An 18,014-nucleotide genomic window follows, 5' to 3' on the forward strand; every position below is an offset into this window, starting at 1 on the left:
AAACAGCAGCATTACTTCAGGAAAGTGGCACACACTATTAGGGTTACTTTACCATTCGGGGTAGCCGAGCTAGGACTAGTAATAACTAGGGATTTATATTTTTCCCCAAAATTAGATGTTTTTGTCCCAGGAGCAGAAGCATACTATCCCGGGAAGCCTAGGAATTTGACTTGTATTGGTCAGGAATTTCATGGTGGAAAATAAGTCCCCTCAGCATTTATATTTGTCTCTCCATGTGTCTTTCAGTTCAACACTCAACACACTCAACATTCTGATTCAGAATCTGATTACGCACATCCAACCTATAAAAACAATACAGTTTAGAAAGGTTACTGTCAAATGAGTCACATAAATAACATTCCTGATATAATTATATAGAGTATAGCGCACACACAGGACTCCTGTGTCGGGCCACAACTTTTTAGTCGTGATTACTTTCGCTTTCATTTCTGATATTTTGCACACATGTGGGCCTACATGCCTTATTGTGATTAAAAGTGATTATAAGTGCATGTGAGTGAATATTGGCGTGAAAATGAGTTTCAATGTTCTATTCATTGTCTCAATGCGCTGTACAGCTGTCATGCAAATGCATGAATTCGTCTGCGGAGGAGATTACCAACATTAATCGCCGCTGCTCCTGGCAGTTGTGAAAAACAACACCATAAAGCCCTAACAGTTATTCTATCATTATGCCGATATAGGAATGAGCAGAATGGGTACTAAGGAAAAGTCAGGGCAGGAAGGAAACATCGCATTAACAATGACGGAATAATTCAATGTGTTAATCACACACAGGACACAACAATATAAAATAGCAAAGAATTGCCGGTGTATTTTCGTCACCGCCCTTCCTGTGCACAATCACACCTGTTGATAATTTTTATTAAGGGCTTCATTGCCCATTCTCTCCAAGGACTCTGATGAAGATGTAACCTTACATCGAAACGTGAGAAATTAAGAAATTAAGAAATAAAACCATCAAGTAAGAAGACATTGTGTTGCACCGGCAATTTTTTGATATTTGTTACTAGATGCCTGTTGCTGTTCCTCCCCTCCCAATTTGTTTCTCAATCCCTTGAGAGTATTCCACATCATTTAATTGACTAAGGATGTGTGTTGACCTAATTTGCATATTTGCATTCAATCACATTGTGGGCAGATTTGAACTAACATGACCCCTTATCAGTACCATGTGCAAACGCAAAGACCCATAATCAGATTATTTAGATAAGGTATACGGTATACAGATGACATGTAAGAGTCAGGTATCCTTCAATCTTCTACTTTACTGGTAGCATGCACTATACAAGTGTGTATGCACCATTGTCGATCACAACACATGCAGTTTACAAGGTCCCAAACTCACCCATTTTTCCTCCAGAGCCAGCAGCCTGTGTGGGTCTAAATGAACACGTAGTTACAAAAGCTTTAGAAAGATTTAGAAAAGGGAGCTGTGTCCCCCTCGGAAAAATATGAAAGACAACCCACTCCCCAAATCATGTAAAAATAACCATTCAGGGGGCGCAAAACATGTAAAACACGTCAAAACTCTCATGTCTACTTTGATACATCGGGGAGTTTAAGAACACAGCAGTAGCGTGGGAAATAAAGAGATTTATGTAAATTTTAACTTTGGAACTTCTGGCTTTAAGTGCAGTAGTGCATGCTATTAATCAGACTAGTAATACCTTTAAAAGCAACCAGAACGCTGTTTTTTGGTGATGGCAAGAACAGTCTGGAGTATGTCATCAAAGCTTCACCCAACAAAGAAGCTGATATGTGTGAACTGCTGAGTCACCATGAGTGAATAGGCAACACTTTAACAAAACCACCAAAATGAGATTAAATGAGAGATGCTCTGGGAGAGATAATACATTAGGTTAACATGTGTTGCTTTTGTCCAAGAAGAACTGTAACCCAGTGAAGGAATGCTGTTCTCCTGGGCAAACAGCCAATCAGAAGTTGGAAGTGAGCGACAGGGATAGTCTATCTAGCAGCCAGGCACCTGGAGGATGTAGCTGCCCCCATAATCAGCTCTTCATGCATCATGGCACACAGTAACATTTTTGTGTTGCACAGCTTTGCGAGTAAATAGAACGAATTCAATGGTTTTTTTTGGACCGATTAAGGAAATTATATGAATTTGTGAAACATATAATCCACAAAAATGGGTTGCTTTGGGATAGGATTTGTTTAAGTGCTTGATAAAAGCACAGAAATTGACCCGGCTGGCTTTAGTTCAATGTGCTTTTTCCATGGTCCAAGCAGGCAAGCAGTGAAAACACAAATCCCAATGAAATCCAGGTAGCCAACAAGTGTGTGTTTCCAAATCCAGGAGACAAGAGGTTGTGGAGAGTCTAGGGAAGGGAGGGAGGCATGACAGCAGTCTTGGCGGTCTCTCAGCTTTCCATGCAACACGTTGGATATGGATGCTGGCAAGTGGCTTTGCGGAAGTTTGGATTATTCACAAGAAGCTGTTTCTCAGTGTCTAAAACATAACACCTCTTCAATGACCACTAAGTAAAAAAAAAAGAATGCTCTGGACATTCTGTGACTGCTCTTACGTTTGCTGCACTTTGATTATGTGTGTACCATAAGTCAAGTCAACTTTATTGTCAATTCTGCAATATGTACCAGACCTACATTGGAATCGAAAACACGTTTCTCTCCGACCCACACGGCAATAAGAACAGGTACAACAAGTATAAAGATAACTAATATATACAATTAAGAAAGATAAAAAAAGTAATATATACAATACAATAAATAAATAGTAGTAATTATTGTTGTAGCTGTATGTAGTTACTACTAGTGGTTGGTGTAGTAGTGGTGGTAGGAACACTGTAGTAGCAATTTTAGTAAGTATACGTGATGAATTAAAGTGCATTAGTAGTAGTCACAGTGGTAGTTTTAGCTTAGCAGTGGCTAGTGGTAGTTGTAATAGAACGTGTCCACTGTCAAGTGTAATTTTCACAGCTCCCATTGATTGTCTAATGAGCTGCCGTGCAATGCATTCTGGTAGCATCGCGGGGGCTTTTGATAAAAGCGGTGCTTCAAGTCGCGACAGATTCAGCAACTGCATTGCCTATTTCTCGCTTTAAATGTTTTCAGAAACACATTTGGGTGAACTGTTTTCATAAAATACGAGAAGGTTTTCCAAACGAGCCGCCATGTTGGTCCGTTTTGTAATCCAGGAGCAGACAGCCCATTTGTGACTCATTTGTCCAATCAGGTTAGTCAGTGGTCATTGAAGAGAAACTGATAACTGCTAGTAGCAAGCCCACTAGCGTGCAATGATGGGCAGTAAGGGCCAAAAATGCCACAGTGGTAGATGCCACAGACATGTACCGTATATGTAGTAGTAGTAGCAGGAGTTGTAGCAGTCATCACAGTGGTAGTATTATCAGTAGCTAATTGTAGTTGTTCTGGTAGTGAGTGACGCTAAGCAAATTACATTTGTAAAGCTCATTTCATTCCAGGGGAAAATCCACACTATTTTCTCTCTGTTCCTAAATTTAGCAATCATCAAATCACGTCTTCTTCACCGCATTTGTCAACAGCGTAAGCCCGTGCAACAGTAATAATCATCCGTGCGGATTGATTTTGTTGATTTTTTGCAATTGAGTTACTCGAGTGTCACGAGGACCATCCATTCTAGCATCAACCGTATCTTATCCAGCTTCCCAAAGGCTCTACCAGGGAGACGTGTGCATTTGGATACATACTATTGTTGTGTAAAAACAGGCATGTGTCCATGAAAACAGGTCCACTTTCTGTAGTCTGAAAGATTTCTTTCTACAGAACACGTCACTGCGACTTGACTCATCCCTAAGCAACCAAACATATTTGTTTGTACATTTTTAGCAAACACTGTCGTGCCAGTAGATGATACAACCCAAAAACCATCCTGATCAAATCGTTTCAAACCAGTGGCAGATCAGAAAACAGTCATATGAATCATTTTTGTCATGTATATTTATGAGGATTCTTTCGAAAGGCCCTGGTGTATTTAGCCGTTAAGGTATTGTTTTGGTTTGCTTTGATATTTTTTTTGTTTTTCCAGAATCCGTGACAAAAAGAACAAAATGAAGACAATGAAAACGCATGGGTTACTATGACATCACACGCTCTTTGAGTTCAGACGGAGAGCGCATTCGAGAGCTTGCTGATTGCTCCTGTTTGTTCCTCCTAATTACATTGCACTTGTTCTCTCAGCATCTCCTCAAACCTTTCTCTGTCACTTTAATTGCCCTTTTCTTTCGTCAGATTTAGCACCATCTACATGTACTGTACTATTGTTATAAATGAGTATGAGTCGCCAAACAAGCTTTTTTAACCACATAATGTATATTCATCCTTTAAACATGTCCAGTTTAAATAGACACATTTGCAGACACTTGTTCATAGATGTGTGTGCCATGTAGGCTTAGATAAGTGGACACTTCATGCATGCAGGGAATTGAGTCACTTCAGCAGCAGATTTATAATACACAATTTATAATAGGTCACTGATTCTTGAAACTTTGACAAAAACAGGTTTTAATTTTGAAAATAAAAAGTTGGTTAAATTACAACATCTGAAGTTATATCATTATAGACCAAGGTCTTGGCTGTTCAGCAATGTACCAGTGTCACCTCCCCATTTTGTATTGTTTTCATAAAATAGGCGTTTTTACAGTTATTACTTTGCTTTTGTCAACACCGTAAGACACAATAAAAAGCTAATTATTTTTTATTTATTTGGTCTAATATGTATTTAGAGTTTTTAAATCATTATCTGGCATTCTTAGTACACATATATGCTGTTAAATATTGAATATTCACTTTTGTTCCTTTTTTATACTGTTTCACGTGTACTCCTTTAAAAGATCTAACATCATACAACGTTTACTTTAAGCCTAAATAGAAAAAAATGTAGGCGACAGTAGCAGTGTCCAAAAATATGTTGAAGCATGCAGTAGAGCTGAAGGTTTGAAAATGGGGTCCTCAGGAATGTAGTTGACCTTGTATTTGCCTGATTTTATTGCTTTTTATAAATATCTGACGGTGGTGACAAATATGTGGGACACATTTTGAGCAACCACAAAATAATAGTAAATATTGTTAAAAAGTCACTGTTTGTAGTTTTTAAAACTTATAAGAATGTACTATTTCATGTGGTAAAGATATTTTTCAATTCAATTATTACTTTTAGTTTTTTTAATCAAGTTTAAATGATTATCTCTTATCCGAGGACAATGGGCCAGCAAATAATCATTAAATAAAAAAAAATAAACATAAACCTATAAAATAACCTTACATATGTGCAAAAGACCCCCTGATTATAACCTTGATTCTTTTTATTCATGAAAATGTTATTAATTTCCAACAGAATGAGCACTTTTCTTGGTGGGACATGTTTTTGGCAAAGTTTCAAGAATCAGTGAGGTACTAACAAACACAAATATACAAAAATGAAATAAATCAATTCATATAAAAAATAAATAAAAAAAAAACATGCCAATATAATTTGTTGGAGCAAGCACAGATGTACAATATTTGGAGACTTACTAGAAAAATATACAAAAATGTATCATGTCTGCTTTACATAATGCTTTGTTCCTTTTTGTGTTCTTCAGGTGGGAGGGAAGGACAATCCTGCTGTCGACCCCATAATCCACGGCCTGAAGGGGGTGGTCCATCACGGTGAGTGGCAGTCCCCCCCCAACCCAACAGTCACACTGTGCACTGACTCTTTATAGAGCCAGGATTGTAGGAGTTTATACACATATCCGTCTTGCACTATTACGTTACAACTTTAGCTTCAGTTTAAACTGAAATTCATGTTGCGTTCCCAGGCAGCTCCTCTTAAAAAAAAAAAAAAAAAAAAAAAATAGATTATACACAAAGTTAAACAATTACACACATAGAAGAAAGAAGAAGAAGACACATCAACAGCCATGGCAAAGAAACATGTTTCATGATATCCTCGTATCCAGATCTTTTCTGGCAGCCCACTGATTTCGGTTTAGCAACAGGATAGACTGATGTATGTTCTTGAGCCCGTTTTAACTAAATGAAGGGACTCTTCGCCTGTTAGAAGGCAAAAGTTGGTCTTCATAGTTCATGTCATGGAGTCATTACTCAAGCTTTTAGCCCCTTTTAGCTAACTGTTTCTCCAGCCCACAGATTTAGCGTATCATTAAGTCCTGTTCTGTCCCTGGTGGGCAGAAGATGGAGGAGACTACCGTTTTCAGTAGCATTGCTGTGCTTTTAAAAGCTCTTGTCATCAGTGACCAGCCTTTGGTAGATTGGCCTTGTCGACTTGCTATTACATATTCTGCGTTGAAATATGGACTTACTTAGCCTACGTCATCAGTCCAAGATTCTGTTCCTTGCATTTGCTGGGACACACACACACACACACACACACACACACACACACACACACAGGGATTGTGTTCACTCAAGCCATTTTTTTCAGCAGTTGAACTGGAAAGCCTTAATGTGGGAGGTTTACCACATTGACTGGTCATCGGAATAACTGCTGTCAGCCAATCAGGTTCCAGTATTGTGACGACTCCAGATTAATTCAGTTGAACTAATTAAATTCAATTTGCAGCTGCATTTATCTGCAAACTATTACAGCAGAAGAATATTCCTGTCATAAGCCATGATATATTTTAAAAACTAGACCTGAATCCAGACCCGCTTAACACACTGATGGGGCATAATATCTGAACTGTAAATTTGCTTTGCTAATTTCCTCACTGTACTCAGGAGGGATCTGGAATTAGCATGGTAAATTAGTTCTGCTAACAGAGCCCTTATCTATCTGAGCTATAGTGGCATTAGAGAGAGAGAGAGAGAGAGAGAGAGAGAGAGAGAGAGAGAGAGAGAGAGAGAGAGAGAATTTTTTTTTCATGAATGCAAAAACCCAAACTCCAAAGGCAGGTAACATTAAGGTAATGAGAAATTAAAAAAATTCTGGTAAAAGTTAAACATTAACATAAACTTAAATTGATCCAATATATGTAAATATTGAAATGGAATAGAAGAGGCAAACTGTAAAAGCATAGCTGGCTGGCAAATGTTTACCGTGCACAGCAGCTGGAGTCTCAAGATATCACAAGATACATGAAAACCAGGGGATCAAGGATCACACGAAAACTGGAGGGGATCAAGGATCACACAAAAACCCAACACGAAAACTGGAGGGGATCAAGGATCACACGAAAACCCAACACGAAAACTGGAGGGGATCAAGGATCACACGAAAACCCATCTTGTCAGGCTTCAAGAAATGCGTTTGAGTCCGAACCAGAAGCAGTTCAGACCCATCAGCAGGAGCTACTGGCAGCACGGGCGTGGTTTAGGTGTGTGTGCTGGTCAGCTGTTTGTTCAAAACAACAATGGCGGATAATAAATAAAAGATGGTGGAGAATATTTCTTCATTAAAAGAGGGAAAAGAATGGCACGGAATGTTTTCCTCGATGGAAAAGTTGTTTTCGCTCTTCTACCGACTGGCTTCTGCAAGAGTCAAATAGAAAACGTGGTTCATCCAATCACGTGCCAGGTAGTTTTTTGAAACCCAAACGGTTTCCAATGACGGCTTCTCAGATGGTTCTGTCTTAACAAACTGATGGCCTCAGGTTAGGCAAGTGTGCCCAAATCAAAAAAATATATAGACTCAAAGCACACTCAGAAAGCACAGACCTCTGCTATGGTCAATCCACTCCAAAATACGGGCTCTTCCTTGGTCCATGCTACACCTTTCCACCAAATTTCATGAAAATTGGACTAGCAGTTTATTTTACCCCTAATCCTGCTAAGAGACAGACAAACCAACTGAACCCGAAAACATAACCTTCGTCACCGGGGTAATAATAAAAAAGGAAGGAAACTTTCTCTGGCTCAAATATGTCCTCAGGTGTGAAAATGTGATATGACTTTACCTAACAGAAAAATAATCCGTATCCTAGAGAACTAGAATGTATACCTGTGCGTTAGTATTTTATAGATGATTGATTCTTAAGCAACATATAAATACACCACCATTGATCATATTATTTATCGGTGGTAAACACGGACTGGGGGAGAGAGAGAGAGAGAGAGAAAGAGAGAGAGAGAGAGAGAGATGCATCAAAACTACTAAACTCTTGGTTGATGATTACAACAGGATACATGTGCACTGCTGTGACTGGTCAGTTTTGGCCTGTTCCTTTAACTGCAGACTCACCTGTGAAGAAGCCATGAACATAATTAAAAACTCAGAAATCATGATGATGGAGATACCTTAGTTGTTGCAATAATTCATGTATTATTCTTGAATTAAGTCATGCATGATATACTATTAATTCTGTTATACACTCCTGATAGATCATGAAGTACTACAAAAATTAAGTCATGCATGAATTTGGGATAATTTATGTACTCTTACCATACAGTTTTACTTAAACTATTTTATCAAACTTTTAACTGCAGGGTATTTTAAGCTTTGACTGTACTACTCCTAAAAAAAAAAAGTCTTAGCCTTTTGCATCATTTAGTGCCTCATATTTTATATTCACACAATAAATTAGGACTTCTGGGAGTTCAGTGTTTTTTTTTTTTTTTCCCCTTCACATTAAATTATTTTACATCCATGTTTTGTTAGGACTGTATGCCCTCAGTCAAAAAGCAGTTGTCTTCTGCACGCAGCCCCGGAGTGCATCCCTGTCATGATCAAAAAATGTATCCTAAAGCAATGTTCTGTCTTGTCCGCCCCAAAGGGGCCCGCTCCCCTTCCATCAACAGAACGGCTTCAGAGTGAATTTTAGAGCTTCGGCATACACAAAACTTTGATAAAACCCCACCGCATGATACTTGCACGTTATCTCCTGCTCAGCTGTCTTAGAAAAACTACCCGGCCTCCATAATTCATCTAACACAAAGACCACTCAAGTTCAATCAAGGCCGAGCTCCCATCGCTCCCACAGGGAAGGCGGTTGGCTAATTTGCTCCGTCTCCGCCAGTGTTACTCTGTGGAGCAGCGGGTGGTTAAATCTTTCACAGCGCTCGGTGCTCTTGTGCTCTTGTTGCCGGGCTTGTCTGGCGGACACGCACCGCAGATCTGACTCCTCTGTCTTTGTGCCCCGTGCATTGTTGCATTTTACATGAAACCTCGATGGAACAAATGCCCTCTGACTAGTTTGCCAGCGAGCGGCTCGGCGCCATCCCTGTGAAAATCAGCCTGGTAAAAAGGCTGAGAGTTTGATTTACATAGCAGACTCGTGAAAGGGTTTTTGGCGTCGAAGAGAGGATCCCATTGTCGACACAGGGTTTGCAGGGACTTTGGAGGCAAACGCAAAGACTGATAATGATGTGGTGGGATGATGGTAAAGACATGAGGCGGCGGTGGAGAGGAGGAGCGCAGTTATAGCCCTCTCATGCTCTCATACTTTTCATTTTAATGTTGGCTGTAGTGAATTATGTGTATTATCTAGAGACGTCCTCATCTCGATTGCAGAGATCATTATCATTACAGTGAAAAAGGTTCAAAACACACACACACACACACACACACACACACACGTGATCCTCACACGATAGACTGCTGCCAAAGTGTATTCGTCATCATTAACTCCACGAGGGGGGGGGTGTGTGTGTGTGATTGGACCGGATAGAACATGGAACACATGACATTATGCCTTCAGGCAATTTCTGGACAACACCTTTGACAGAAGATATAATGTACATAATATATTTGCTATGTAAATACTGTAAATTCCAATATCAAAGCATTACTGATTTCATGGGAAATATACATTGCAATATACACAAAAAAAAACAAAAAACACCATACTTAATGTATTAACCATCTCCTCTGAACTTATCAAAATACATTTGACATTGTTTTTGACAAGACAAAAAATTGTCAGAATAGCATATGTAGTATAGAGCTGTCAACCCTCTATAAAAATACCAATCAAATTCCATTTGTTACTTTTTTAAATATTCAAATAAATATTCAAATATTTCTTGCTCAAATGCAGCCTGTTAAATAATGTGTACTGCACTACTCAGGCTTATGCATTTTCAATGCCACTACAAGCATGTGGTTGTTGTTACACATTCTGTCCACTAGATCAGTGGTTCTCAAACTTTTTTTCAATAATGTATCCCTTTTGAATTGTTTCTTTAAGCCAATTACCCCCTGACCAGCGCTAGTCATTTTCGGTAGAAAAAAAAATTAAAAATTAAAAAGTGTATATGAACAGGACCAGTACAGCGCTGTCAGCAATAGATTTACTAACCAACAACCTTGTAACTGAAAAAAAACTTAATTGCTAATGAGAAAAAAAAAAAAAAAAAAAAAACAACTGTAAAAAAGACAAACAATTGGAAAAATATGATAGAAAGAAGGAAGGAAGGAAGGCAAGAATAGGTCAAAAAGGTATGAAAAACTTCAAAAACAGTGACATAAAGAAGAAAAAAAGCGTAGTGTATTTGGTAGCGATGCTGTAATGTTGTGTGGTGAGGAATCCGCTGACGCTGTTTCTTGATGATAAAGGTTTATTTACATCAAAGAAATCAGCATCAATTGACAAGCTCTGAAGAGCCCGGAGAGGACCTGTTTTCCCAATTCTCTGAAGAGTCCTCTGACTTTCTTTGTTTAAACATGGTATATATTCTATAATGTGTGTAACATAGATGGGGGAGGAAACAATACTTTGACAATGTTCTGGACAACAGCCTTGTAACTATTAAACATTTTTTGTTAAATATCTCACGTACCCCCTGCAGTCCTCCAAAGTACCCCTAGGGGTACATGTACCCCCATTTGAGAAACACTGTTCTAGAGGGACTTGTAACATTAGCCTGGCCTTGAAGGGGACCTGTACGCAACTTGGTTTGCATTCATTTTCCACCATGATCACACACAGCGACAAACACAAATCAACAGAGAACTCTGTAATGAAACATTATCTAACGAGTGCATTGAAGCGGCTCCGTCGTAAAGGCCAACGGTGCTCGGTTGGCACAATGACATTATGTTAGAAAGCACAGCCAAAACAATTTGTCATAAACAAGCTAAGTAGCAAACGTAGGCATTAATAACTAAGCCAAACGGTGCTGTCACTACTATTTAGTGATTTATAAGCAACCTGGTTCTTGCAGATTGCAGAATTCACATTATCAATATCATTGGCATCGTAAGCATCATTTGCCATTACCATCCTGATCATCTACAGCATTTGGTTCATGGCAATGCATCCATCAGATTATTGTGCTACATTTTGTAAGCAGAAGAAAGCTGATAGAATATCCAAATGCATTAATACCAATACTAAATTTCACTGCAACCTGGAAAGTAGTTGTTAGGACTTGAGATAGATAGATAGATAGATAGATAGATAGATAGATAGATAGATAGATAGATAGATAGATAGATAGATAGATAGATAGATAGATAGATAGATAGATAGATGTGAAATACTTAAGTGAAAGAAAGTTAGTTCATATTGTTCCTGAAGGAGGAGGATGAGGATTCTGTTCAGTGTGAGGGCACATGAGAATTATTCTTGGGAGACAGACAGTTTTCTTACCTCTTTCACAGTTATTCTCACATTGACATACAGTAATGCACAGCACAGCTGGATGTGAGGCATTTCAAGATGCAGTGCACCAGACAGTCTGAAGGAAGGTGTGCTGTCCAAAATCAAGACCAAAAATAAAATAAATGATAACTCTTAAAGCCTTCCTACTAGTGCAAAATAGTCTTAAAATAATATCGGCATAACTAGTTAACATTGTGCCCAAACCGCCCAAGTCTCCACTACAATCAAGATACAGGCTTTGAATAAAATCCACAAAAAAAATACAACATGAGAAAGAAAGGAGGACAGATAAATAGATGTGTCTGCCCCAAATTTCAGGAAATCCTATTGAGCAGAGGATGAAAAAGAAGCTTACCGTGCGCGCACTGTGGAGTGGTGCCACATCAGATCTGATGTGAAAGAGAGCGCTTTGGGATTAAACCCAACTGGTACAGTGGTAGGCCTATAGACGGAGAGAAAAAGACAGAAACACTGAATTTCTCTCCTTCAAATTCCTATAGAAGTGCAACAGGGTCGACAGTGCCTCAAAATCAGAGGAAACTATCGCATCTAGGGATGCAGGCTTGGACCCAAAAGTGCATAGACTAGGAGGCAGTGGAAGATTTAGAAGATTGATTAAATAAGACGGCTTTCAACAAAGGGATTCCTGAGGCAGGCAGGCAGGCAGAAAGCAGCAGAGGTAAGCCAAAAGAGTTCCAAAAACACTAAGAAAACTAAAGACTACGGAATCAAACACAGCGAGGGAGTAACAAACACAACGATGTGGCAACAGACAAAGGAAGCACAGATACTAAATACACGAGATGATGAGGGTAGTAACGAGGAACAGGTGACATAAGGGCTGCTGAACAGGTGGAACACACCAGGGCGGGGCAGACAATCATAAAGGCGGTGAAACACACAAGGCACGAAGTAAAACAAGACATGACACAGGAGAAACAGAAGGTGCTTCTCATGTCGCTTAAAAATTGCCTCCTCGACTCCTCCACTTGCCTCCCTTCCTCGCGTCTTAGTCCCTCGCCAAACCACAACCGTGACAGAAACCACCATATTTGTACAGCCTTTAAAATGCATTGCCAATCAGGGTCGCAGTGTGCCAAGTCAGTGGAGAATTTGTGCAGTGAGTGAGATAGTGAATTAATGGACTTGTAATGTGTGCCAGTCAGGAGGAATGGCTTAATTTCAGCACTGTGACACGAGAGCAGCCGGATCTACGCCCGAGTAGATACACAGAGGAAATGACACAATGCTGACACAGAGAAGTGTGTAAATATACAGCTGTATGCAGCACCTTAGCAATGGAAGCCTAACTCTGTCCCTCTATGCCTTGTCCTCTACTATACATACTCCAAACACACACTACTTAGAGCATAATCTCCTGAAATCTGACCACAGGCAGTGTTGTACTTTGCTTGCTCATGTCCGTCTTCTCCAGTTTATTGGACTGTATGTCAGACACTTTACAGAACCACAGACATGCAGTTTCCTAATCAAGCCCTATTCGCACAGGGCTAGTATTGCCTGATGACCTCTAGTCATTTGTAATAAATACAGAAGAGGTCTGTGACCTTAGGGAGTGACATACACACACAGACACACAGAGAGAGAGAGAAAGACTGAGAGCAAAGAGGAGAAGGATCGCTTTGTGACCGGTGCGGAGAAATGTGCGTCCGGTATGAATGGCCAGGCGCGAATCTCTGCTTTGCGGCTATTCGTGGCGCATCAGTGTGCAGTGTGTTTTCTCTGTAACTCTCTGGAAGCAAGCATAACTTGCATTGTCAAATTCGTCCTTTTAGTTACTCTTGAAGCACACTAAAACTAAAATATGTCAAAAGTGTATTAAATGGCTGGTGTCCCTCCAACTCAAAACAAAACAATATTAGCCCCTGGAGACAGACACAGGCTAGCAGCTCTACAGTCTGTACACTGTACACATTACAGTAGGCTATGCGTTGTTCTTGGAATGTAACCGAACATTTCAGGCACACACATGCTTAAGCTAGTGGGGTGGCTCAGTCTGTAGGGAGTTGGGTTGGGAACCGGAGTACGGAGTGTGGACTGGTAGCTGGAGAGATGCCAGTTCACCTCCTGGGCACTGCCAAGGTGCTCTTGAGCAAGGCACTCACAAAAAACTTAAAACACAAACAACATGAAATCCTACTAAATCCACACATTATATACCCCGACATTTTCCATCTCTTGATAAGACTGGATAGAAAGTCACGAGCTCAGTGTTTTGCACTGAAAATCCGCTTATCACTGCAAAATACAAAGTTCTCATCCAGACCCAAAATGCCACCTCATCTCATGTGCAAATTAAGCAATCTGACTGCAGTGCAGATAAATAAGTACCTGGTTCTTTTATTCTTTAAACAGTTCTTGAACACTTTAGAACAGATTTAGAACTGAAATATCTCAGCAACATGTGTCACTGTCCCTGTATGACTTTTCTAGGACTCACTTTCTCCAAAAAGCAGCACTGTTCAGGAGTTCAGAAAACAAGGAAAAAGCAGTTATGACACTACTGTATTTACACTCTTTCATTATAGATGCTTAATGGCTGTGTGCTCATGGTAACCCAGAGGCAAACAAACACCTAATTCATTCTGACACCAGCACTTATTTTAGGCTGCTAACAGGGTCTGTCTGATATGGAATATTAATCAATATCAGCCATGCATGAAAGTGTAATGCCCTCCAAAAAAGGGTCAAATAGAAGAAGAAAAAATTTATAATTTCCACACTATTTTTATTTAGTAAATAAGAGTGCAGGCCTGAATTGATTACTGATCCTTCATGTGGAATGGTTATTGTAAATATTAATTAGATGCTTATAATTTATTGGCCCACGTTCCTTTTTTTCCCTTATGATGATGATCACCAAGAACAGCCCGTCATTATTCTCATCTTTCCTTCAAAAGCATGAGTGAGTCAAGAGAAACTTGTATTGGGAAGAAGAAACCAGCAGTGATGAGATTAGATTCTTGCAGCAAAGGAAGGTATCGGCCCGTTAATCCTGAGACAATTCAAATCTATCACCAGGCAGAAAAATGATTTTAGATGATTCTGTAAACCATATTTCTTTAAACCAATCACAATCGTCTTGGGCGCTTATGCAATTACGGTGCCTCTGCAACATAGCCTCAGGAAGGAACTTGTTTTGGTGGAACTTGTGTACGTTCAAAAGTTGTTTTAGTCGTGAAACAGCAAACTCCGATTGGACAGATAGTCTAGCTAGCTGTCTGGATTTACCCTGCAGAGATCTGAGGAGCAGTTAACCATAGTCCTCAGAAATCCACCAATGTTCAGAACGCCAACACAAAGAAAGAGGAAGGTAATGGACACCCGGCCATAAAGAACGATATATACTATATACTATATAATTTCCTGCAGCACCGGAGAAATCCCGGAAGAGGAACGTCGTGGATATAAACTATCCTGATACAGGCCCACCACAGCTGTGTCGTCAGCAAACCTGATGATGGTGTTGGTGTTAAAAATGGCTACACAGTCGTGTGTGTACAGGGAGTACAGCAGGGGGCTCAGAACACAGCCCTGAGGTGCTCAGGCATTAAAATATGATCAAAAGTGTCAGATCTCTGACCAGAATCCCTCAACTCACTCAACTCACTTGGCTCAGAAATTTTAATCAAATAATCTGCTCAAGGCTAAAGCTGAATTCATAATCCACCGTACAAGAGTTACATATTACAATGAGAGTGAAAGTTCAAGTAGACCCTTCTAGCTGCCATGATAAAACAAAATGAATCATTTTCCCACCATTAATTCAATCCAAACTCCATCAGGACCTGTTACCCAAATTTTCTTTTTTTACTTTTGGATTGTTTACGCTCATACATTTTTTTTTGTCAGAGCTCAAATTATAGCTTCATTGAATAATGAGGATGCAGAATACATTGAAGTACTGTTTGCCTTCTTAGAACTTAAAGAGGCTTTGAACATGATGCAAAGAGCAAAATTGCCAGGCATCGATGGTCTGCCTCTGGAGCTGTTCCTAGACTTATGGGATGTTATCGGGCCATTGCTCTTAGATTGTATTAATTATGCCCTAGACACAGGGTCCTTTCATCATGACCAAACTACATCCCTAATGTCAGAACAGAATTTACTAAAGTTTTAGTTAGAAGACTTGAGACACATGTGGGCAAGCTAATTAATCATGACCAAACTGGATTTTTTAAAGAGGGGGACTTGCATGAGACCATAATACTCTCATGGTTCTCCCCTGAGCCTCCATCAATAGAAGAATGCTTAAATAATTTTAAGGATATTGCTTTCATAGAAAGATCATTAACTGTAATTCCGAAAGTGTGGGAATTCACTGTACCGGCTTGGGATGTCCTCATTGGTATTCTTTTCAATCCACATTTCTTTGCACAGATATGTGTCACTTTTAAAATGTAGATAGAATGTAATGGTGATACATATAGTTTGTGTTAAATGCTGTTTCTCCATATCCATGGTACCTTGTGTACGATTTTCATGTGACAAATTCACTAAAAGGTTTATCACAAAGAAAACAATCTGCTCTTCTTTAGCTGTCTGCCAATTCAATTTCCCTCCTTTGTATTGCAGGAGCATTGGAAACACTTACGATAATCTTCAAACTGCCATGTCCTTAAGCTTCTAAAGGAAGAACACACATTATTAAAAACATGCATATTGTAATTTTCCCATTCTTGCTCTAAACTTACTCCACTCCAAATACACTTTTTTACACTACAATACACTGATGACGTACTGCACATTCCAGTCTCAGCTACCGGCCTGTATGCCAGCTGTATTAGCAATGACACATTATCAACTTGTTTCACAATACAATACATTTTCATATCGTAGTTTCGGGAAATTATGTAAAAAGATTATATTAAAGAGTGTTGTTGGGATTTTTTGTTGAGGAAAGAATTTTTTTTAATGTTTTGGAATTCAAAAGGGTTTCATTTTCAAGAACTTTTCTCAAGGAATAAACAAACACTGATCATTATTGATGAGATGCTATTGCAACGGGGCAGATGCTGCTCACAGGAGGTACATTTTACAAGATCGTACCGAAAAACCTGAAAAGGATCCCACACAACAGATACGGTTTCACTCTTTTGTTGTTCCCTTCATTTATTTGAATTATGATCTAACACTGTCTGAATATCACAAAACTCCATCTGTCTCTTCCTGTTTGAAAACCCACAAAGGCTGACCCTTTGAATTCACTTTTACCACAGATGGACATTGGCATGGCTAATTAAAGTTCAAACTAATCCAGTCAATATCTTAGTATGGACGTAAAGGTGCGGTCCCATTACACTTCAGTCCTGTGAACGGCTTACAAACAAAAGGTGTGAAGCAGGCAGGTCAAAAGACAAACAAAAGCCCATACACTACCAAAACTGAAAACAAGAATAACCAAACCACTGTAGGAATAAACTGCACAGAGAAAGCCCTAGGGATAGATGCAGGATAAGACACATGTAATGACAATGATCGGACAACAGACAAAGAAAACACGGAAACTAAATACACAAGGTAACAAGGGTAGTAACGAGGGCTGACATGAGGGCTGAGGGACAGGTGGAACACATCAGGGTGGGGCAGACAATCACAAAGGTGGGAAAACACAAGGCAGGAAGTAAAACAAGACATGACATAGGAGAAACAGAGACTACAAAGTAAATCAGGAAACTGGATGGAACTAGGAAAACAAAACAGAGAACACAGAAAGAACACGGGTATATCATAACCATGAACAAATAACAGTGAAACTGTAACACGGAATGAATTGACAAAATATTTATCACCCATGTATTTCACTACCAGAATTCAAAGCATTTCATTGCTTTCACACACGGTTTACCGTTTTGGATGGCTGTGACAGATATTTGTGACAACCATAAAAATGGTGACTTCATGTCATATTTCCAGGCTGAGTGCTGGGTAATTGTGGCTAATGTGAGTTCACATTAAGCAACTGTTTGGAGACCAGTAGTTGTTGTGAATTTGACATATACTCATTTGGGAGACTGTCATCACCAGAAAATCACTGCATTGGTCATTCCTTTGAATGCTGAAAATGATGTGGTCTGCATGCTGTCTCCTAAATTTGTTTGATTTAACCATGACCAGTTCCTAATGTTAACCAACTATAGAATGTGAAAGTTCACTCTTAAGCCCAGTTTCCCACAGGTCAAAAAAACAACTAACACCCACTAAAATCTGGCTTTTGCCTTTTGTGGGAAAGGTTACAATCAGCATTCATTCCCTAGACAAATGACTCTGCAGTAGTCACAGCCCCTTTTCCTGCGATGCTATGATGCATATCGCTATGACATACTTGTCTACTGGCAATGGGAAAGGACTGTAACCTATTTTTCTAATTTTGGTGGAAAAGGGGTATTGGAAACAGTACTTTGTCAAAAA

General features: G+C 39.4%; 1 protein-coding gene across 2 annotated transcripts in view; it reads left to right on the plus strand.

Moving 5' to 3' along the window:
* ptprga (protein tyrosine phosphatase receptor type Ga) overlaps window positions 1-18,014 on the plus strand; it is a 509,782-nt gene that overhangs the window by 379,293 nt on the left and 112,475 nt on the right. For both annotated transcript variants that reach the window (XM_028575592.1, XM_028575593.1), the window contains exon 6: window positions 5,622-5,688. In XM_028575592.1, the coding sequence (XP_028431393.1) occupies window positions 5,622-5,688 (67 nt within the window). The remainder of the gene's footprint in view (window positions 1-5,621; window positions 5,689-18,014) is intronic.

Source organism: Perca flavescens, chromosome 4 (assembly GCF_004354835.1).
Source record: "Perca flavescens isolate YP-PL-M2 chromosome 4, PFLA_1.0, whole genome shotgun sequence".
Taxonomy (NCBI): Eukaryota; Metazoa; Chordata; class Actinopteri; order Perciformes; family Percidae; genus Perca; species Perca flavescens.